This window comes from Benincasa hispida, chromosome 2 (assembly GCF_027475165.1).
Source record: "Benincasa hispida cultivar pf3 chromosome 2, pf3_genome.v1.1, whole genome shotgun sequence".
NCBI lineage: Eukaryota > Viridiplantae > Streptophyta > Magnoliopsida > Cucurbitales > Cucurbitaceae > Benincasa > Benincasa hispida.
This window is the reverse complement of record NC_143479.1, coordinates 23925580-23947847: the sequence shown is the minus strand read 5'-3', so window position 1 is coordinate 23947847 and position 22268 is coordinate 23925580. Positions and strand designations below refer to the sequence as shown.

General features: G+C 31.6%; 2 protein-coding genes across 2 annotated transcripts; one reads left to right on the top strand and one right to left on the bottom strand.

The window, feature by feature from the left end:
- The first annotated feature begins 943 nt into the window (after positions 1-943).
- On the top strand, positions 944-7564 carry LOC120071434 (nucleoporin-like protein). Its single transcript, XM_039023717.2, has 8 exons — positions 944-1445; positions 1832-1887; positions 2477-2643; positions 3590-3803; positions 4575-4886; positions 4969-5055; positions 6038-6697; positions 6836-7564. Exons 1-8 carry the CDS (start codon positions 1181-1183, stop codon positions 7286-7288), a joined length of 2214 nt encoding a protein of 737 aa, XP_038879645.1. The 5' UTR covers positions 944-1180; the 3' UTR covers positions 7289-7564.
- Positions 7565-11730: 4166 nt separating this feature from the next.
- Positions 11731-15672, bottom strand: YAB5 (plant-specific transcription factor YABBY family protein). The gene is made up of 7 exons (XM_039022797.2): positions 15215-15672; positions 14336-14455; positions 13459-13591; positions 13286-13334; positions 12583-12658; positions 12385-12453; positions 11731-11996 (listed from the first exon to the last, which is right to left on the bottom strand). Exons 1-7 carry the CDS (start codon positions 15290-15292, stop codon positions 11952-11954), a joined length of 570 nt encoding a protein of 189 aa, XP_038878725.1. The 5' UTR covers positions 15293-15672; the 3' UTR covers positions 11731-11951.
- Between the last annotated feature and the right edge of the window lie 6596 nt (positions 15673-22268).

The window sequence follows — 22268 nt, the reverse complement described above, 5'->3', positions numbered from 1 at the left end:
CTACTTCTTTTTAGCCCAAGATTTTTGTTTGTTGTTTCTCGGTCTCGGTCTTGATCCTAGTTGAAATTACCATTGAAAAAACACAATAAAACAAGCTTCTCAAAATAGAGATATTTATATTTATATATATATATTTTTTACTATTTCTTACTATTGCTCCAATTTAACATGCATTTGCTTACCTATTCAAGAGTTAGATTTTTTTTTCCTTCCAGCTTTTGACTGAAGATAAAAAATAATAGTATATAAACAATGGTTAAATTATCGAGTTTAATCTACGGATTTCAAGAACTTATGTCTAATTGATCATTGAAGTTTTAATTGTGTCAGATAAGATCTTGGCCTATTCAACATTTGTTAAAATCTTTGGACCTATTCACCATCTTAAAAAAAAAAAAAAAAAAAAAAATTCATTTAGGAAGAAGAACATGGGTCCGGCGCATGGATGATCCAAAATTGAGAGATAAAATGAAATTTGTCATCCCTTTTGAAATTGAGGTTTTTTTTATCTGTTGTCGACGTCGTATTCAGGTGAAATTATCACAACGTAACCTTACACATGCAGATTGTTATTTTACTCTCACTCTTTGCTCTCTCGCTGTCTTGTTGTCTGGCTATTTCGCTCTATTCACTCTCTTAACCTCTTCTTTCTCACGAATTCCTCTTTGTTTTGCTCTCTCTTCTTGGTCTCTATCTCCCTCTCTTACCATCTTATTCTACTGTATCTGACGTTCTGATAGCCGACGACGACATCTATGCAACATTCTGATGGTTGAATACAAATAGATAAAAGAAAAATGGAGAATGATGGACGCAAATGGAAAATTGAAAAGAAGAAGAAGAGAAAAAAAAGAAAATTAAGAATAGTTTTGTAATTTTATTTTGGAGTTTGAAATTAGGTCTTTTAAATCCATTATTATCTGGAAGAAAATGAGTGTGACGTGTGTGTGGATAGTGGTTAGAGAGAACGACATATGATTATTTCGTTGCACATTTGACGACAAGTCGTTTCAAGAAGCAATAAAAGGGAAGGTTGAAGATTGCGGCTAATGGGATCGCAGTCGTCGCAACAAAGTCGAGTGGACGTATTTTCAAAGAGAAAAAGAAGCGAAAAATAGTCGACGGTGCTCTTACTGCGAGTCGCCGACGCCCAAGGCGGAGCACGTGTGTTGGAGGAAACATGGACAGCGCTGAGGAAGGAACATCATCCGCACCATACGGCGGAGGAGGAGTCGGAGGAAAAGTTAGGAAGCCAACCACAAGAAAGCCGCCGCCGACGCCTTACGCTCGCCCGCTGCATAACCAATCGCAGAGGCGCTGGCTTTCGAAGCTCGTTGATCCGGCCTACCGGCTCATCACCGACGGCGCCACCCGACTGCTTCCCTATTTGTTCTTGAAACCACTGCCCTCCAATGCCCTTCCGTCTCCCGGAGACGTAGATCAAGGTCATTTGCGTTCTTCCCCAATTTTCTCTCGTTAAATTCTTTATCTACTGCCAACTGCTTAGGGTTTTGGACATCGCATTATCTTGGTTGAAATCAATATCCTTTTTGTACTCTCTATTTTAGTACTCGGCATTTGGGGAAATTGATGGCTTTTCTGATGGTAGTGACTAGTAGAGTGAGTAGCGAGGTCTCTAATTTTTTCCCTTAGTAAACATCTTGTTGCATTTACAAAGCAATTTTTCTAATGCACATCAGTGAAAGTATTGTAGCTATGTTTTTGCCATGCTGCTTGCATTTATCTAATAGATATTGTTCACATCAGACTCCAGAGAATGTTCTCATTCTCTAGTAAGATTAGTTGATGATGATGAATTCTCTTTGAGCAGATAAGGTGGAGGCAGAGGTGGAGGATAACGTCTCTGGAGAAGAAGAACCCCACAATGTAAATGTAGTTCCTTTTTTTTTTGTTTTGGTTACAATTTATGCCATCTTGCAAATGAATATCCGGGTATTGCTTTGGTAACAGACAGATGAACAATCGATATCCAAAAGTGCTAACTTGGTTTCTATCATTAAATGATATAGAAGTCTATGGAAATAAAGTCACAGGGCAAGAATTACCTACTCTTAACAGCCACTTATAACTGTTTTGACCTTGCTAGTGCGCTCATGCTTGGCTGCCAGTTGAAGTTATTGATCGAGTAAACTGACATTTAGTCTGATGTTGTTGATATTAGTTATCTGCAAGAAATCTAATAGTTTACTATTTACAATTTTATTTACCTGGTGTATTTTTTTTTCTCTTGTTTCCCTTTCCTGTATAGCAATATTCTCACATTGATCCTGATAGCTTGGAGTTACAAAATCACATTGCTTATTTATTCTTTTTGGTTAACACCCACGGGGATGATTTCCCATGTCCTGTTTTTGTTTTCATTTAATTCAACTTTACATTTTTACTTTTCATTTGAAAAATTACATGCATGCAGTAATGTGATTCATTAACGTACATTTTGGTTCATTTCTTGCAGCCAGAGGTATCTACCTTAGTTGGATCACCTGGTCCTAGTGGAGAGGCAAATAGATCAGAGAACAATTCTGATTTTAATGGCTGCCAAAAGGACAGAGTAAATGATACATTAGCTGGGAATAGAACATTTGATGTTGAAAAATGGATTCAAGAAAAAACATTTTCAAGGTAAATTGCAGAGCTTGACCATTTCTTCTGTTCTATCAGACAAAGTGATGTGTCACTTATTGTCCAAAAAACATGAACGTGGACAAGATCCATATTGATATAGATATGATGACTCATTTTCTAACATATTTAGACAGAGAGATGACAAGGACTTACATCCTTCAATAATTTTCAGACAAAAAGTTCATTTTAAGTCTACAATATTGGTGTTTGGAAGTCAATTTAAAAGTGATATAATATGCAATATTTTAAAGATGTTGAAGAAGCCAATTGCGCATACCTATCTGTGCAATTCCTTATGGTACAATTATGTTTATTCAATCATATGCTTAAATAACATGTTAAATACATTTCTTTCTTAAAATTTATTCGTTTTTTCCCCTTTTTTTATGTTGATTATCTAAAAAAAAAGGTTCTAAGAATTGCTCAACAATCTCAAGTCTTGACACATGCTTGACTAGTATCTAAGTGTCCACAACATGTAAGACATGAACATGTTCTGCAAACTGCATTGCGTTCATCTTTAACTTTTTTCATCACATACTTTAGTTGAATGTTTCCTCATTGAAATGCAATGGGATGGAACACTGTTGTGAAGGAACTTGTTTTAAGAACTTATTTTAATCATGATTCCATGGTGGAAGTACTTTTGCCTGCTATGAATAAATAGGTTATTTGCTTCTGAGGTTACCTCCAAAGGATAGTCAAATGTCCATATATAAGTCTGTAGTCTTAATAATTTCATTTCTAATCATATTTATTAGCACTGGCTCTGAGTCTAAACTGGTAGTGGTGCAACACCTCTATGTCCAATATTGGTGTTCTACCACAAACTGGTAGGTGGTACAATGTCTTTATGTCTTTTTTGATCCTCTTATTACATTTTCTACGGCCACATAGCCAATTTGAGTAGTGGATTTCTCTAATTGGCTGCTATACTATGCAGGGATGAAGTGAGTAATTTATTAGAGATACTACAATCAAGGGCTCTTGAACCTTCTAGTAAAGTGGAAGACAATACATTTCCACCACGGAGCATTGAAAAACAAGTTGAGCAGCCATCTGCTGCAAATAGAGTTCTAAAAATGCCTTGTGAAGGAAAGCAAGAAGATTTGGAGAGAGCTATGTGGGGAAATTTAACTCCTCATCCACATTCATCGGTCAGTAGGGTGAATCCTTGACTAGTTTCTGTAGAAAATAAGTAAAGTAAATGTTTCATGGCTGTTATGAACTTGGAACTTCCTTTACATTTGGTGGTCTAATGTCTGTCAATTTGTCAATTTGCGTTGTTATTTCAACCATTGATGTGATTGTAGGAGTATCTATTCCATTTTCACGATATCTTATGTTCTTTTTTCTTTTCCTTTTTTTCTTAAAATCCTTTTTTCCCTTTCTTTTTAAATAATTAAATAAAAAATATATAAATTTGAAGAACAAAAAATCATTAGAGGTAACTATTTTTGTATTCATCAATAGTATAATGTATAAAACACCAAGGAGATTGGTTCAGTCTTGGAATGGTCAAAAACTAGATCAAACTGAATGCCTTATCCATTGCTACATGATTACTACTTGACTAGGTTGTTCATATTATATTTTTATGCAAGTTATTGTTTTAGTAGTACTCTTCTTATTTCTTAAATTAAATTATATAGAAGATACTCTGAATATCAAATTGTAAAACTAGTGCTGAACTGCTGAGGGGACATTCATTATTCAAAATAATAAAATGAATCATGTTGGGAATATGGTAATTTGGTTAATGTCAGAAAGTCAATAGGAAAATAAGAAGTTAAAGGTCTAGGATGGGGATTCCTACAAGAATCTGCAAATTTTCATTGCCAAAGTCTTCAATGTTTGTTCACTGTTTAGAGATTGTTATTCACGTTTTATTCTGCCTCTAATATTCAGCATTGGGTGTACTTTAGCAGAAACTTAGTGACGTTGGAGCATCACCTGTGGATATTGCAAGAGCATACATGAGCAACCGAAAATATGAACCAGGCTTACTCTCTGACAAGATACCAGATGATGAGAGGGGTTTGCTTCATGGTGATCATCAAATATCCAAGCCTTGTATTCCATCGATGTCCCCCAATCCATCAACTTGTTGGCCTGGTGCCATGTCTGAAAGTCAACGTGGTTATTTAACTCCAAGAGGTCAGAGAGGAGGTAGATTTGGTCTGCATAGTTTCCCTCGGACTCCATATTCTAGGAGTATCTTTTCTAAGTCCAAGTCCAAGGTATGTGGATATGGTCCTCAATTACTGTACATAGTGTATGTACAGTAAGCAACCTGTATTAACCACTCCTGCACGTTAACAGCTAACTCATTTGCAAGGAGATGCCCAAAAGTTTGTGAATACACCATCACCTCTCTGGCAGCAGTCACGAACACCAGCACATTCTCTGGTAATTTATTTTATCATTAGCCATTGCCAACAGACCAAACGTTGTAATTTCTTTTATGATTAAGCACTCAGTGACTAAAAGCCAATAATATGTCCATAGGAACTCTTGTTGAGAAGTTCTTTTGTAACATTTACATTGAGCTTCAGTTCTCAATATTTTAATTTGTCCCCAATGCGTAGGAATTTTTAGGTAAAGGTAGTGTAAAAACCGATCATTTTAGCAAGAATAAAATCTGAAATATTATAAGAGAACTGCAGTATCCTTTTTGTGTATGTATGCATTACAGGGTAGAGAACAAGAGGTAGATATTTTTGTTAGGGATGGTAAAGTTTACATTCGAACTCCAAAAATATACTATTTTAATTTCGTTGTACTATTTTAATTTCGAAAAATCTGGAGGCAAATTAGGGAAAAAATATACTTAAAATTTCATCCTTCTTCTTCTTCAATTATCCTTTCTTTGTCCAGAATGTTTCAATTATCCTTGATCTTTTGTTTCCTTCATGCCCTTGCTGGTAGGATGTATCTTGAGCTAGTGTTTTATCCATTTCCTTGGTACCTTTGTTAAAATGCTTGCTATGGTTGTTGCTGTTGTGCTGCCATATCAAGCCCAAGCATAGTTTTGTTTTGGAATAACCCTGATATAAACCAAGTTAGGTGGTTGAGATCTTTCATCCTAACTCTTGAATTTAATGAATTGGCTGCAAGAGTTTCCGAATCCATGTGCCTATAGGTTGTGGTTTACTTTTTAATTATTGGTTTACTCATTCTCAGGAGGAGCTTAAAGTTCTGGGGCATTTTGTAGTGCTTGAATATCTAATTCTACATAAGTTCTTAAGACAACTTTCGAGATTGAATATTGCATTATTGATTCTTGGGCATTATCCGCTGCTGGTACTTAATAGCTGTTTGTATTGATGCCAAAATCAAGTCCCTGCACGTTCTTACATCTATTGTTATTTTTTTCTGTTTATCGATATAGATGACATCAAACAACGATCCATTAGATGAGACAATCGGTTCCACTGGACCAATTCATAGGCTTCGGCATACAGCATCTGCAGTTACTAATTCCAGACGATCTGCTTACTTCTATCCAAACCGACAACCAGAGATGAAGGTAGAGAACTCCAATACTTCGGAAGGCATTTTACCTGATATGAAGAAGAATCTGGAACTTGGAGGAGCAAGCATCATTCCTCTATCAAAATCAGTGGTAAACAACAGCTCTGAGTCGAGTCCTCTGACTGTCCGTCCACAGTCCAGTCAGGTTGCTAGGACAATCCTAGAGCATATTACTAGAAACCCACCTACACCTAAAGAAAAGACCGAAGAGTTAAAGAGAGCAATTGAATGGAAGAAAACCCCATCTTCTAATGTACAAACGGTCAAGTCAAATGAAGCCAGTAATCTGACCGCAGAGTTATATTCTCACCAAAAGTCAAACAAAGTAGATCAGAACTGTCACCCCCAATTGACCGACAAGGGAGAAACCATGTCCACGATTCTTCCAAAGGAGAGTGCCGGCAGAAATTATGATGGGGCAATCCAAAATCCTTCCGGTCTGAAGTTTAGACTTAGCAATGCTGAATCAAAATACAAGGATGATGCAGGCTTAAATATTGGTAGCTCGTCACCTAAGGTATCATTGCAACCTTGCAATTGGTTTTAATTCGTTATTGTATTATTGACTGACTTACGGATGTTTATTGTGCATATATTTTGAAGTTATTAGCATAAGCTTGAAGAGTCCTTAATTTCTGGTTAAATTTATGGGCAGGTTGCTCCAAAGACCGTTCCCGTTCCAGCTCTTGGATCCGAAGTGGGGACTCAAATCAAGCCTTCCCCTTCCCTTGGAGGCAAACCTGTTTTTCCATCCATTACCATCAACAAGCCTGAGTCAAAATGGGCATTCTCTTCTGATAGTGGTTCGGCGTTTACTTTCCCTGTTTCCGGTGCATCCTCGGGAATGCTCTCAGAACCACCAACACCATCCATCTTTCCATCAACTAGCCTTGGGGGAAGTCAGCCACTATTACTGAAGCCTGAGACTCCAGTTCCCTCATACAGCTTTGGCTCAAAGAAGTCCAGCCGTACCCTTGTTTTCTCATTCCCTTCAACAAACAGCGATACAATCAGTAATGAAACCTCGAATATTAAGTTCAGCTTCGGATCCAATGATCATACAAGACTTCACTTTGGTTCTGTTGGGAAAGATGCAGTTTGTTGCTAACTGATTAGACTTGTTAAGTATAGTTTGGAAAGAAACTTGTGGCAAATACCTTTTTTTTTAGAAAAAAAAAAAAACAAAAAAAAAACAAAAAACAAATAGGAAATTGCAAATTCAGTCAAAATCAGAAAAGCTTCTGTGCCAGTTGTTGAGGGCTTTCTTTTATGTATATTTTCCCATTCCATTCATGATGATGGTATCAAAGTAATGCTTTAGTTTTCATGTAAGAACGTTAGTTTTAAATATTAATCAAAGTGTCACATCATTAAGTGAGAACAAGATTCCTGATTAAAACAAAGTTCTGTTTGGTTGGATGTTGAGAACCTCCTCTGAACCAAGGGGGGAAGTAGTTTCTCACATGTGAAGTGTTTTTGATGCAGAATCCCGAAGAATTCCAAGAAAAAATTCTGGGAAAAGGGAATGGGATACCTATATCCTAATTCCTATCCATGAATGAGCGAAGTAGATAGTTGATTGGATGACAGGCTAGGAAGAAGAGCATAGGACAAGAACAAGTCCACGTGGCAGGCTCCAAATCACAAGATGAAAGAAACAAGTAAGTTATGGCCTGAAATCACATGTTGGTGTAATATTGTAATATATTGCAGGTAACGAGGAAGTAATTCCCTCCTATCACAGGTAAAAGGAAGAAATGGTGGAGGGTCCCCACCACATTTCCCCCATCTTTGAAGCATCATGAACTGTTCTTTAGGGTTTCTAGGGATAGAAATTTTGTAGAGTGAGTGAGTGAGTGAGTGAGTGCGGAAGAGAAGGGGGATTGGGATTGTGGGGAAGCAAGTCAGAGAGAGATTGAAATGACAATGGAAGTGAAATGAATGCGGAGCAGACATGATTGTGACGTTTCAGATTCTAAATGTCAGAAAGGCCTTTCTTTTTTTCTTTTGTTTGGGGTTAAATTTTCTGAAGCAGAGAACCGCCCAGTGGCAGCGGCCGCAGCTGCTGCTGGCTGCACCACCGCTACCTCTGCTCCACTCTATACTCTTTTTCTCATGTCTTTTTCTAATTTTCTTTCTTTCTTTTGACAGCCAGCTTGTGATCTATCCCTACATTCATTGCCAACCACTTGAAGATCCCTAGGACATTCAATGATTATTATTTAATTCTTTCTTTCCCCTCTTCCTTCCAACCTCTTAATTTTATCACCTTAACTAATTATTATGGTTTTTATCCATTATATGTTTGGAATACAATTTGAAAATGGTTTAACTAACTTTTTTTCTCATTTAAAATCACTTTGAAATATAACTTTCATCACTTAAAATCAATTTAAGATTTAATTTTACACGTGTAGATATTTTTCATAATATTACAATTGATCTTCAAGGAATAAAATCACTTTTCGAGTGATTTTGAAAAAAAAAAACAATAGTTATTTTGACCATTTTAAAATCACTTCCAAACATAATTGCATGTATCAGTTAGAGACCATCTTTTTTTGCCAAGTTTTCATTTTTTTTATTATTAATATCGTTTAATTCTTTTATTTTCAGACTTTGTTATATCATTTTGTTAATTAACATTCATTTACTAAGATTTCTCTCCAAATTATGTAATTCGAATATATTTAACTTGAAATTATTCTTCTTATAAATGTATACATACAAAAATAAGTTGCTCCATGGAGTAGTTATAAATTTAGGAACCAAGCCTAAAGTATTAGTAGATATAGCATAATGAAAAAAAAAATGATAAATATAGCAAAATTTAAATCTAGTTCTAGAGTCTATGAATAACAGATCATATTGCTAGTAGAAGTCTATCCGCGATAAAGTCTATCACTAATAGGAATTTATCAACAATATAGTTTATCACTAATAAATTTTACTATATTTACAATTTCTAAAAAATGTTATACATTTAATTATTAATTTTAAAACCTTCTAATTTTTTTAAATATATAATTTATGTTTTATTTTAGTTCATTTTTGCAGAAAAGAAAAAAAAAAGGTTTGGAGATTTTTAATACTCATTTTTCAAATTTTGAATATAAATATAGATAGACACTCAAATGAACAAATATTAGTTTAGTAGATTATTTTAGGAAGCATAAAATTTTTTAATTTAATTTTTAAAGAACCATGTAAAATATTTCAAGGTTCATTATATTGCTTAGATTATTTCATAATAATTTATTATAACTCTACAATCATTATTACTTGAAGCAAACGACTTTTTCTCTTCACAGTAAACCTAAATATTATATATCAGCGCATTTAAAATTATATCAATAGACGGTTCTAATCTTTTTAAAAAGGAAATTTGAACTTTAAAGAAGCATTTAATAAGTCTATAAATTTTTAATTTCTTTTAATAAGTTTCTGAATTACAAAAATGTCTAATAATTTTTTAAATTCTCAATTTTGTATCTAATAAATTTTCAACATCTTCAAAATTTTAAAATTAATTTTTTTATTAAACATAAATGTTAATTTTAAAATTAATTATATCTTTTCGATATAATTTTAAAAACATTGAATAGACTAAGGACTTATTAAACATAAAATTTTAAATTTAGAGACATATTAGACATAAATTAAAATTAGAAATTGGAGGATATATTATTAGAAACAAATCTAAAAAACCTATTAGACAATATTTTCTAAAGTTTAGAGACCATGTTGGTACATATACTTAAAAGTTTAGGGATTATAATTATATTTGAACTTTATATGAATTTTATCCCCTATGATATAAAATTTCGGACCCATCATATATTAACATCAAGTTGTGAATTTGTTAAAAGTGAAATAAAAAATAGCAGTCAAAATGGTATTTTAACCTAAAATTTAATGTCTCCTCCATTTGAACTCCATTAACCCATGTGTTTAGAAATATAATTCTATATCATTAATTGTGACACATTTTACTTTGGTAAACAATAGAGTTAGGCAGCCAAAAAGGGCATCAGTCAATGGTTTGAATAAAAATGAAACAAGGGCATTTGATTTTGAATCTGAAAAAGATTCATATCTGTTATTTTGTACCTTTAGTTAGTGGTTCTTTTTTTAACTATTAAATTGAGAAATATTTGAAAAGGGAAAGTTTGAGTGTTTGAAATATATATATATATACACATATTGTGGTCCATGATCTACTTTTGTGTGTGTTTTGACAGTGGGTGGAGGTTAATTATGGCCATAGCTGCATGCAGTCTATGCTATATGTTTGGACATATAAAATCTTTTCTTAGATAAACTTTGCTTTTTGTGTGTCAAAAGGAAACATCTTTCCCTTTCCCTTCTTTTCCCCTTCCCTTTTATCTTTTTCCCCACCCTTCCTATTTTCAAACTATATATATTTTACCGTCATCTTAGGTAACACAACAATGTCAATTCCACACTTCTTTAACACTCTTATCATATCTCAAATTCAAAAGAGAGATATCATTACGGCTTTTCTACAAGCAAAAGCTTTGCGTTAAATGTGAGATACAAACAAAGTCGATTAGGGAAGAGATAAATATATATCTATGATATATAAACATGATGACACAATTATCTTTATTGGATGAGGTTTATTTTCAAGTGGATAATATCATACTAACGTAGAGATATGTAGAGGGTTTATTGTCTTTATCACTAAAACGAAACTACACATGAATAGATGTATGTGACATGCAATAATGGAATGAATTCATTAAAGTAATTATACTTTTATTATATTAAATTTATTGTAATCTACCCAGTTAAATTTACCAACTGATTATGTAATTAATAAGATGAGAGACTTGTATATGTTAAGGCTTGAATGATCACATCATGGATTAGTAGTAATTTTCATACCCCACAATATTATATATGGGGGATGAAGAGTCCATCTCGCTCCACATTCCCCTTTTTACTTGATTGGGAAAAGAAAAATTGAAAGAAAGGGATTGCAAGAATTATGCCACTTGTCTATATGAATGCTAAGTAACATGTTAAATCATATATGTAAAAACAAAACCAATTGACTTTCCATCCACATGCATTGGGACACTACACATATTCATTTGAATGATATGTTAGAATGAATATAGATAATTTGAATGATATTGGTATTAAAGATTTTATTTAGTTAGACCAACTTCGACCTAATTAAATTGGTATTTAGTCAGAAGCTCGAACTCTCTCGTGTCCATGCGTATAATATCTACCTGCATTATTAGTTAGTCATCTTGATAAGGCAAACTCTCTACTTGTTTTGATCAACTATATGTAAAGAAGGGGTTGAAGAATAATGTTCGTAAAATACTACATAACACAAGTTCATACATATATATTGATATGCCTTTTGCATCATCCAATGCCTAACCCATTTACTTCCCTCCAAATGCTAAAAACTCAAACAAAATGTTATCTAGAATGGAGCTGATTGATCCCAAAAGCATAATTTTCTGGCTGAAAAATTAACTTGATATTGAGAAATTAGTAGAGATTGTGGCATTTTTCAAGTCATACATTTTCCTTTTATAATATAGTGGAATTAAATAGTGCAACACAAAGATGGATATTATAATAATTGTCACTTGAATTTAAACAACAAATTCAAGTCATTAGCCTTTGTTTTCATGGAATAAAAGAAAAAAAAGAAGGCAGTAGAAATTAAGTCACAGAACTAATAAGAAGTGAAAAAAAAAGGCAGCAACTTCATTCATATCAGTTACTCATTTGTTTAATACTGCAGCCCTTGTCATTAAACGCTCAGAACCCTGATACCAAAAAAATATATATATTAAACAATATGAAATGCATATTTAGTTTGAATTAAATTCAACAAATATAACCAAAAAAAAAAAAAAAAAAAAAAATTCAAAAGTTTAAATTACAAGTTTCAAGTTTTTGTCTATGTGGTCCTTCAACTAATTTCGAATTTTCATATTTAGTTCTTGAGCTAAATTCATGTATCTCTTTTTGTTAAACAGAGAAGTGAAAATTAGGGTTCTATTAGATATGAAATTTAAATTTATGGATATTTATTAGACACTTTTAAAGATTCACGGACTAAAATTATAATTTTTTTCCCCACATTTTGAATGAGTTTAATTATAGGTGACATGTTACATTAAATTTATAAGAGCATATAATAAGAGTACTTACATCGTCTAGCTTCACTTGATTGTTGGTTTCCAACATCAGACCAAAGTGAATACGAGGAAAGTGTGCCCACTGATCATCAAATTAACCAATCAAAATTGAAATATATTATGAAGAAAATTAAGAATTATCTACATTATTATTATTATTGTTATTATGCAAAATTTATTATTATATCATCAATTTTTTTTTTTAACTTACGTTTTTGGCTGCCGTACTGAAAGCTTCCCTGTGGCTAATCTCAGGATTACTTGCCTTGATCCTTTGGATTTCCTCTCTATAACAACATTCATAATTAAATTAAATTCCTCAGATAATCATTATTCGGTTTTTATTTTTTAATTTTTCAAAAATTAAGTTTACAAACACTACTTACTTCCACCCATTAATTTTTTTTTTTTAATTTTATTTTAATTTTCAATCACATACTTTTTAGGATTGTTGTCAAAATCCAGACTTTTCAAGTCGTTTTTTAAGTTTTAAAAATTGATTCGGTCACTATTGGAATGAGGAGATTGATGATGAGTGCTAAGTTTATGTCAACTTACGAAGAGATCGAAGGATCAGTAGGTATACTAGGACATGTCAACTAAGTTTGACACCTCCTTAACACCCTTATAACGTCTCGATCCAAAAAATTTCTTAAAAAATAAAATAGTTTTTAAAAATTTGTTTTTAGTTTTGAAATTTGGCTACGAATGTTTATTAAAGAAGATGAAAACCATGCACAATTCTTGGTTCACAAACTAGGCCCAACATATAGTAATTAAAAGCTAGTTGAATGAAGATAATTAAGAAGTGAAAAATATAAATATATAACGAAGGAATTAATATAAAAATGTTAGTGAATAAATTGGAAAGAAATGATATAGAGAAAGCACTTATGAAGGCTTTGGTTACTCACTTTATGAACTGATTATACGCAGAAGGTACTCTCTGCCTCTTCTCGGGAGCTGAAAAAGATAATAACAACTCATAAAATTTGAAATTATTTTTATTTTTTTTTAAAGATTTGCAGAGCAAAGTAAATGAATAACACTTCAAATAATTGAAAAAAAAAGGTGAAATAATACTGACGTCGATTCACAACCCTCTCCTCTGTTGGGATTGTAGTGGGTGCTCGAATTTCCATCTTATTATTGTTGTTACATTTGGATGTTGATCCAAAATCCCCTTGAAAATCACTTCCATACAAATTGTAATTGGGAACCTATTATTGTCAATCCAGAGTATAGTTAAGTTAGAATTTTGAGTCTTTGGTAAAGGAATATTGAATTACGTGATGGATGGGACAAAGTACAGTATTATTGGAGGAAGAAAGGAAGGAAGGAAGTTTGTTTATGAAATGATGTTTCATAAGAGAACTCAGAAGGAAATATTCCAACATTGAAATGATTGAATCAGTTAGAAAATAAAAGCATATAATACCTAGATTGGCAGTTCAATCCCAAAAACAAAGTCAAAAGGAACTTTCACATCTCCAAAAATTATTTTTATTTTTTTCTTTTTTGTTTGCAGTTTGTGTTGGAAGAGTAGATGACAAAAACCTAGTTATAGATATAGGTAAATAGCTGAAAGCTCTCTCCCCTAGAACCCAAAAAAAAAAAAAGAAAAATAATAATTACAAAAACCTAAAAGAACCCTAAACCCAAGAAGCACAATCTAAGAAAACAAGGCTAAAAGAAAAAGGCATTTAAAAAGGGTTAACATTTCTCAATAAAACCTCATAGAAAACGTTGAAACTTGATGGATAAAAGAGTTAAACCATGGGATTATGGCGGCTGTGGAAGCTACCTAATTAATTAGGGTTTTTTTTTTTAAAAAAAAAAAATATATAAATTAAAAGATTAATAATAATTCGAGAATCTGGGTGAGATATGGATTAATTTTGTAAAAATGAAAAAAAAAAATAGAAGTAAAATGAAAAGATTAATTAGGTGGGAATTAGGGTTACCTGAAGATCTTGCCAAGAAAGAGACTGAAATGCAGCAGCCATATTGACGGACCACAGATTTGTGCAGTGACCACATCGGACTGTCACAATATCAAACAAACTACTGCATGGAACACTCACCTGCTCATCATCATCATCATCATTATCATCATCACCATCACATTCGTTGAAATTTTTATAATTCAAGTATCAATTACGAGGCAGAATTTGATAAAAAATGTTCAAAAGTTTAAACGGATGGATTATGGGTTTATTTCTTATTTTTAAAATATTAGGATGGAAGCCTAGAAGGGTGTATTTGTTTAGGGTTTTTCTTTAATGGGTTGCAAAAAAGATGGGATTTTTATGGGTGGGTTTGAAGTTAGAAGTGAGATCTTCATTAGTGATTTCCCCATTAAGGTAAAACAGGTGGGTTGTAAGGGCTCATAGAGAGTGGCATTTTTAAAAAAAAGAAAGAGGCATTTCATGACTTGTCTTCATCATCCTTGTCATCCAAGACTATATTTTTTTTTTCTTTTCAACTTTTGAAACTCCATTATCTCTTCTCCCTAACATTTCAATCCCAATAATTTTCCTTAAATTAAAAATTTTCAAACAAAAACACACAAATTTATCTTTCTCTCTCTCTTTTTCTTACCTCTCATAGGAATTTTCAGGTATATATGACTTTATTTTGACTGCAGAAGAAGAAGAGGAGGAGAAAAAAGGTCCAAAAACGATGGAGACTTGACTGAATTAAAAATCAAATTAAACAAACCATCAATAGAAAAACTAGAAAAACCCCATTTTTCAAGTTTCCATCAAGATCTAGAAAACACCAAAATTAACCCCAAAAAAGGAAAAAAGAAAGAAAAAGAAAGAGATGTTATATATATGTACCGCAAGAACGATATTGCAAAAATTGCAAGGGATGTAGCAGAGTTGTTCAGGTGCAATATCGATGCAGCTGGCCGCCATGGATTTGATGAGTTCACAGCAAATTAATTGAACAAACAACACTCTCCTTTTTAGTGAAGAAGAAGAAGAAGAAGAAGAAGAAGAAGAAGAAGAAGAAGAAGAAGAGTGTGAAGAGAGAAAGGAAAAAATAAAATAAAGTAGAGAAGAAGAAGGTCTCTGATGTCTCTGTCTTTTCAATTTTGGAGAAACCCAAATGAGAAAAGTTAATAATATATAGAAGCCCTTTGCAAGAATAAATCCCCTTCTTGGATGATACTGTAAAACTTTCACCTCTTTTTCTACATTAACTAAATCTTTTATATATATTTGAAACCCTCAAAGTAAGAGAGAGAAGGTAAATGAATGCTGAGAGAAACTAAAAAGGTGAGTGAATGATATGTAATTTAAAATACACACAAAAAATAAATAAATAAAATGAAAGTGCCCACTGAAAATATTGGGACCAATAGAGAGAAATTAATGAGAGAAGGGGAAGGATAAAAATGGATCTGAGAATCATCAATTTCACTAGAACAAACTTAACCTAATGCCCTTTGCATAAAAAAACATAAGCTAATGCATTATGAAATGGTTTTGAAGAGGGGATCATACACTTATCCTGTTAAATTTATATTTGATTTTTTAAAAAAATTAAAGACTAAACTTTTATTGTTGAGCTTTGTTCACGTTTTGACACCTACTTCTATTTTTGACTGACATTGATTGCTAAATTTTAGACAGAGGAAACGTAACCTGACTTTGACACAAACAGTAAATTTATTCAAAGAGGAGAACTTGACATGCAAAAGAGAAAATACACGGGTGTGATGCTTGCCACACACTCTGATGCTTAAGTCAGTGAAAGAGTGTAAAAACTTGAGAGTGAAAGAGTAGGACTCAGATTACTTCATATAAACTTATAATGATGTATATATAGAGAAAGTTGACCTAAGTTGTTCTTAGGATTTCAAAGTTGCCTCAAGATAGTTAAATGATCTATCAGGTCGAAGCGCGTATCTAGTTTCACTTTTGGTTAGGATTGACCTCAGCCTTGGCCGAGGTCGAGCATCTTTCTTAGGTCATGACCATATTTTTGGGTTAAATGATTTTTTCAGCTGGATCATGGCATAAAGTATGTCCCGTTAGGTATTTGGTAAGGTCAAGGCTGGACACGTTGGCTTGGAACAAGGTCCAAGATAATCCCTTTTCCTAGCCCATTTTGGTCCTAAGTTACTGTTTTCAACTTGTATCATGCTTCTTTTGGACTTTATTGTTCTTTACACTAGATGTCAATAACAACTCATAACAATTAATTTTGGTCCTACTGGCTTGAGTTTTAAAAACTATCAATTAATTAAGTAGATAACAAAACAAAGAAACAAGCATTGTTTCTCAATTTTTTTTTAAAAAAGATTTTTTTTTATAACCATTTGGTTTTTGAAAATTAAACTTATAAATATTGTTACCCCTCGTTTAAGTTTCTTTATTTCGTTATCTACCATCTTCCCATAATTTTAAAAAACCAAGCCAAGTTTTGAAATAGTATTCAAAAACTTGTTTTTGTTTTTGGAATTTGACTAAGAATTCAAATGTTTTGTTAAAAAATGAGAAACTCATGATATATTGAGAGGAAACATTAAATTTCAATAAAATTAAACTATTTGTAACACTGTTGAAATTTTTTTCAAATATTTAAATGGTAAAACTAATGAAAATATTTTCAAATATATAACAAAAAGTCACTGTCTATATGTGATAGATAATAACTTTTATTATATTTTAAAATAAGTTGACTCATGTTCCTATATTTGAAAACAACCTAAATTAATTAACGAGTATGAAAAATTTAGAACTTCTTTTCCACAAAAAAATAAAAACAAGAAACTAAAAAGTAACATATCATCATATACAAAAGCATCCACCCATGGAGGGTACTCTTCAATCCATGTCCTATGGGAGGTTTGGTCTTCCATACATGACAATAATAAGCTAGACCGTGAGCGACAAAATTATTATTTTATGAACTAAAAGTGAAACTATCATGAAAATGGGCCTTGCATCGGGAATCTCAAATGTCATCTTTTTTGTTTTTAAATATTCACAAGACATGAGGGATAAATAGATGCATCGAGACATCTCAACGAGATTGACACTCCTCTAGCACTCTCATCACATCTCGTACCAAAAAATGCATTTATAAATAAATAAATAAATAAGAGTTACAAAAGCGAGTTAGAGAGAAGTTCGAAAAGGAGGCGACACAAAGCAGAAAGAGAGAAATTACAAGAAAACCTTCCAATTAAGAGAGATATTAGCAATATCATACTTACAAAATAACTTTGACCTAGAGCACCACCGTGATGATAAATTGAGGATATCCTCCCAAAGTTGCTTATAAGACTTGCCACCATTATGAAAATCTCTATCGTTTCGTTCTAACCAAATGCTCCATAAAGTCCCTTCAATCAGATTGCAAAGCAGAATATATCTCTAGAAGACAGGGTCGATGCTGATGAAGGCATTCAAAACCGAGTCGAGCTTTTGACTTCATTGTTGAAATTCTAATCCTGTGATCAATTTTCATCAGGATCAATGGGTCAGTTTCCACCCAAAAGGGATACATCCTTGCTTAATTTCCATTGCAATGGGGATGTCGTCCAGGAGATCAGCAACTACCTCAAAATGCATGAGTTCTACAGATCCAATAAACTTCAAAACTTTTTGCATTAGTACCAATGAACTTCAAAACCATTGAAATGATCTAGTTGTGGAAGTAATTTTCACAGGATCAACGAGTCTGTTTCCACCTAAAAGATAACATCCCTGCTTAATTTCCACCGCTATAAGGATACCATCAAAGAGATCAACAACCTCATAACGAGTTTCAGGATCCAATGAAACATATAAATCTGTGTGTCGATTCTCAAGTGAACCATATAAATCTGTGTGTCGATTCTCAATTCTTTTTATATTTTATGTATTTCTTAACTGACGATTTCGTAACATTTAGATTTAAAATTTAACCAATCATATTATTTCGGTGGGATCTAAATCAAACAATTAACAACTTTTACTGTAACCGCGTGGTGAGGGTATGACTTAAGAGTACGTAGGGAAGAATGAAGCTCCCAATTTCAATTCGCAATTTAATGCTTCCCAAACTGTTTACTGTTTAATGTAACATCAAATTCATATTCGACCCTTATTTATAATTCACAATATTAATTCCCACTCTGAACTTTATTATCACATAATATGGAATTTGAGGTTCCATTAAATTCAAGGAATTGGGAGTGTCCAAATTTAAATTGTCTTTTTTGTTTTGTCATGTTGTGGCCTTGGTATTAAGGTTTTTATCGGTTTGTAGATATTTCTATATTTTTATAAATTCAAGATTGAGACGAATAGTGAATCAATATTTTGATTATATTCTAAAACATTGATGAAATATAAAATAATAAGCCACAAAAAATAATATAAATAATAATCATATTTAACTTATTTAGAATGTGTGAAATATTTGTTTGTTAAATTTTTTAGAAATATTTATTTACATCAACAATTTATTGGTATTTTCATCGATAGTTTTTATAAAATTGAGATTTCGATATTTTCATCGACATTAACATTTTAAAAAACTTGAACGGGATCACAAATTTATAGGTTTTTTTTTTCCTTTTATCTTGACAATATGTGAGATGGAGAAATCATACTTCGATAAAATGCTCAGGGAAAATATAACTTTTTGATTCCATAGATTTTGAGTTTAATTTCATTTCATCTTCTTAAGTTTTGAATTTTATTTAAATATTATTTTTAGTTTTCAAAATGTTACTACAAGAAATTATCGTTTTTTGACGAGAAAAGTGTCATAAAAGGAAAAAAAAAGAAGGGAGAAAAGCTTTGTCGACGCTATTGAACCGTCGGGGTGAGAATGGATTGTCGGCATGACCATAATGTCGAAAGTAAGATAAATTGAAAGTTTTGCTTAATTATATTTCTATATGAAGATTTTTCTTTAGACTTTCAATAATATTGGTTTTTAAGTCCTCGCATTGTTCATAGACTAGATAGTTGGTTCTTTGAAATTCTTATAGTTCATAGTTTAAAACATCATAGACTTTGGAGTACTAAATCACCCTTTTATGTAATTATGATGCCTCTATTATAGCGTTAAATTATAAGACTTTCTTATAATCTTGTATTACTTGTTTTTTTTTTGTGTTTGAGTTATTCTCTAGCTCTTCTTGTACATATTAAACACTATCCTTATTTTTTAATGAATGCATCTCTACGAGATCTGGTAAGTTTGATGAGGGTGCTACGATTGTGCCAATCTAGTTTAAATAGTGTAGTCCACCTACTGATCTCTTCTTCTTCTATATATTGTTAAAAAAACATAGTGTACTTGTCCTAATAATTAAATGTTTGAATTTCTACCTCCACATTATTAAATTGAAAACAAATAATTTAATCCATATAATTTATATTTATAATTTGCAACAATGAATTCCTATTGACCATCTCACTTTGAGGTTAATAATAAAAACACCATGTGAATAGAACAAAATTGAATTTTTTTATATATATGTAGATTAATAGTAAGTTGCCTTTGGATCAAGTGTATTTTAAAACTAAAGTGATCAAATCCTCACAAAATAAAGGACATAAATTTAACTTGATGATAGCATCCTTACAAATTTTATCAACCTATAAAACTTTTTTTTTCTTTTAACAAGATACAAAGGGAAGTGAGATTGTAGGTACGTCGGGATATCTCAACTAGATTGACATATCCGTAGTACCCTCATCATGCTCAGATCCGATAGTAATGCATTCAATCAAAAGAAGTGTCAATAACTACAAAAAAGCTGGAGAGGAGTTCCAAAAATAAAAGAAGCAAAAAGAGTCTAGAGAAATGTCATCCAATTTAGTGCTATGGAAGATGCATATTACAAAAAAGATAATTTTTTCACACCAAAAGACAGAGTAACTTTTAACACTTAAAGCATCACATACTAAAGTTTAAAGATTAAATCATTATAAATTTAAGAAAATACTTGTGTGCATATTAGATTTCCACTCAAAAGAGAAAGAAAATGGAGTGGGATTGAAAAAAAAAAGAAAAGAAATGTACATCTCATAATGTACTCAAGTATTGCACTATATTGATACTTTCTATTGTTTTTTTTACTACAAATGAGTGAGGTAGAAATTTTAAACTATAGATCTCTTGATCTTAACACATATTGATATCAATTGAGCTAAACTCTTTTTGACGAAATATAATTAGTTAACATTAAAGCTCTGTGAATTAAAAACAAAAGGGCACAAAGGTATATGTCTTTTTGACCTAGATTTTAGTATAACATAATAATACAATTTTTTTAAAAGAATTTAATGCTAAAGGAGCACATTTAATTTCCATAAATAAAATAGTTACCACTAAATTTTCTAAAATATTTATTATTTTTATTTTCTACTTTTTTTTTCAATAACAATGTAAATTGAAAAATTTGAACGTACACCTCTGATTTTTTAGTCGAATACATATATCTAAATTAATTGAATAATATTAAGAAAATAAATCATGATTAATACAAAATGTATAATGTTAAAAGATGTATGACATATTTGAAAGTGAAGTAATTAATATATCTTAATTTTCAAGTATTGTTATAAGATCAAAGATATTCAAGTGGATGATGATGCTGTTGAAACAAAACTAAATGGACAATAAAAACTACTCATTTTAGGGATGTGAGTGATGAAAGTATTAGGATATAGTCTACTTATTTTATAATGATTTGATATTGTCACACTTGAAAACCAAATCAAATGTGTTTATTTTTTTATTTTTTTAAAAAAAATCTCATTTGATGAGACCATGTTTGGATTCTCCTTGGAGAAGAAAGCCCCTAGGAGAGGAAAATGATAAAAAAGAAATACATCCATAAGCAATTAAAACTAGGTTTGGACTTGATTGAAGAGGACAAACAAAATTATTTGTCCAAACAAAAGAAATACAAATCAAGAGATATATATCTCTTCTTTTCTTCTTCCACATGTTTGAAGAGAGAGAGATTGAAAGTTGGGTACATAAAGGCTGTTGCCAAATTGGGGTAGGGCCATTTACATTCTACAAATGTCTCCTGCAATCAATACTAAAATTAAATTTCCGATTATTTGATGGATAATACGTCAGGGGAAGGAATCGAATCTCTAATTTCAAAGTTGACAGTACAAATATTATATTAATTGAATTGCGTGAGGTGAAGGAATCGAATATCTGATTTCAAAGTTGAATTGCTTGGGGTGGAGGAATCGAATATCTGATTTCAAAGTTGATAATACAAATACTATATCAGTTGAACTGTGTTCATTTTGACAAATTTCGATCAAATTCCAGATGTACGTAGAGAGGTATATTAATAAAGTATGGAAATTAAAGCAAAAGTGCATAGGACGTATATTTGAAGATCTATGGCTGTAAAAAGTTTGATTTTGTAAAAAGAACTAACAAGTTAAATTTTCCATTAATTGCAATGCTAGTTAAAGAGTTATGGTTTGTGAAGGAGATGAAATAGGGGACCATGACCCCTTTAAATACCTTACCACCAACTATATATTAAAGTTGTCTATATATATCATTCAATATAATTTTCATATATCCTTTTTACATATTACACATTTAACCTACGAATTATATTAAGGGAAAGGACTTTTTTTTCTTTTATTTATTTATTTATTTATTTGTGTTTATGAAGTTGATGGAAATTTCAAAATAATATAAATATTGATGAAAATATCGAAAAAATGTCAATGTCGATTGATATTTATAGGAAAGTTATAAAATACTAAAAAACATATTTAAATTAATAGATAAACATTTTACGCTTTTTAAACAAGTTAAAATGTTTATTTATTATTATTTTTTTTATATTCGTTTTAGTGAAGCTTTTGTTGCTTATTTTTTGTTATGTTTCGTGGATTTGTT

Coding starts and splice junctions, on each gene's coding strand:
- LOC120071434 (XM_039023717.2), top strand. CDS start 1,181: ATGGACAGCGCTGAGGAAGGAACATCATCCGCACCATACGGCGGAGGA. Junction 1,888..2,476: donor GAGAAGAAGAACCCCACAAT/GTAAATGTAGTT, acceptor CATTTCTTGCAG/CCAGAGGTATCTACCTTAGT. Junction 4,887..4,968: donor TTTCTAAGTCCAAGTCCAAG/GTATGTGGATAT, acceptor GCACGTTAACAG/CTAACTCATTTGCAAGGAGA.
- YAB5 (XM_039022797.2), bottom strand. CDS start 15,292: ATGGCGGCCAGCTGCATCGATATTGCACCTGAACAACTCTGCTACATC. Junction 14,456..15,214: donor TTTGCAATATCGTTCTTGCG/GTACATATATAT, acceptor GATGATGAGCAG/GTGAGTGTTCCATGCAGTAG. Junction 13,592..14,335: donor TTTCTTGGCAAGATCTTCAG/GTAACCCTAATT, acceptor TGACAATAATAG/GTTCCCAATTACAATTTGTA.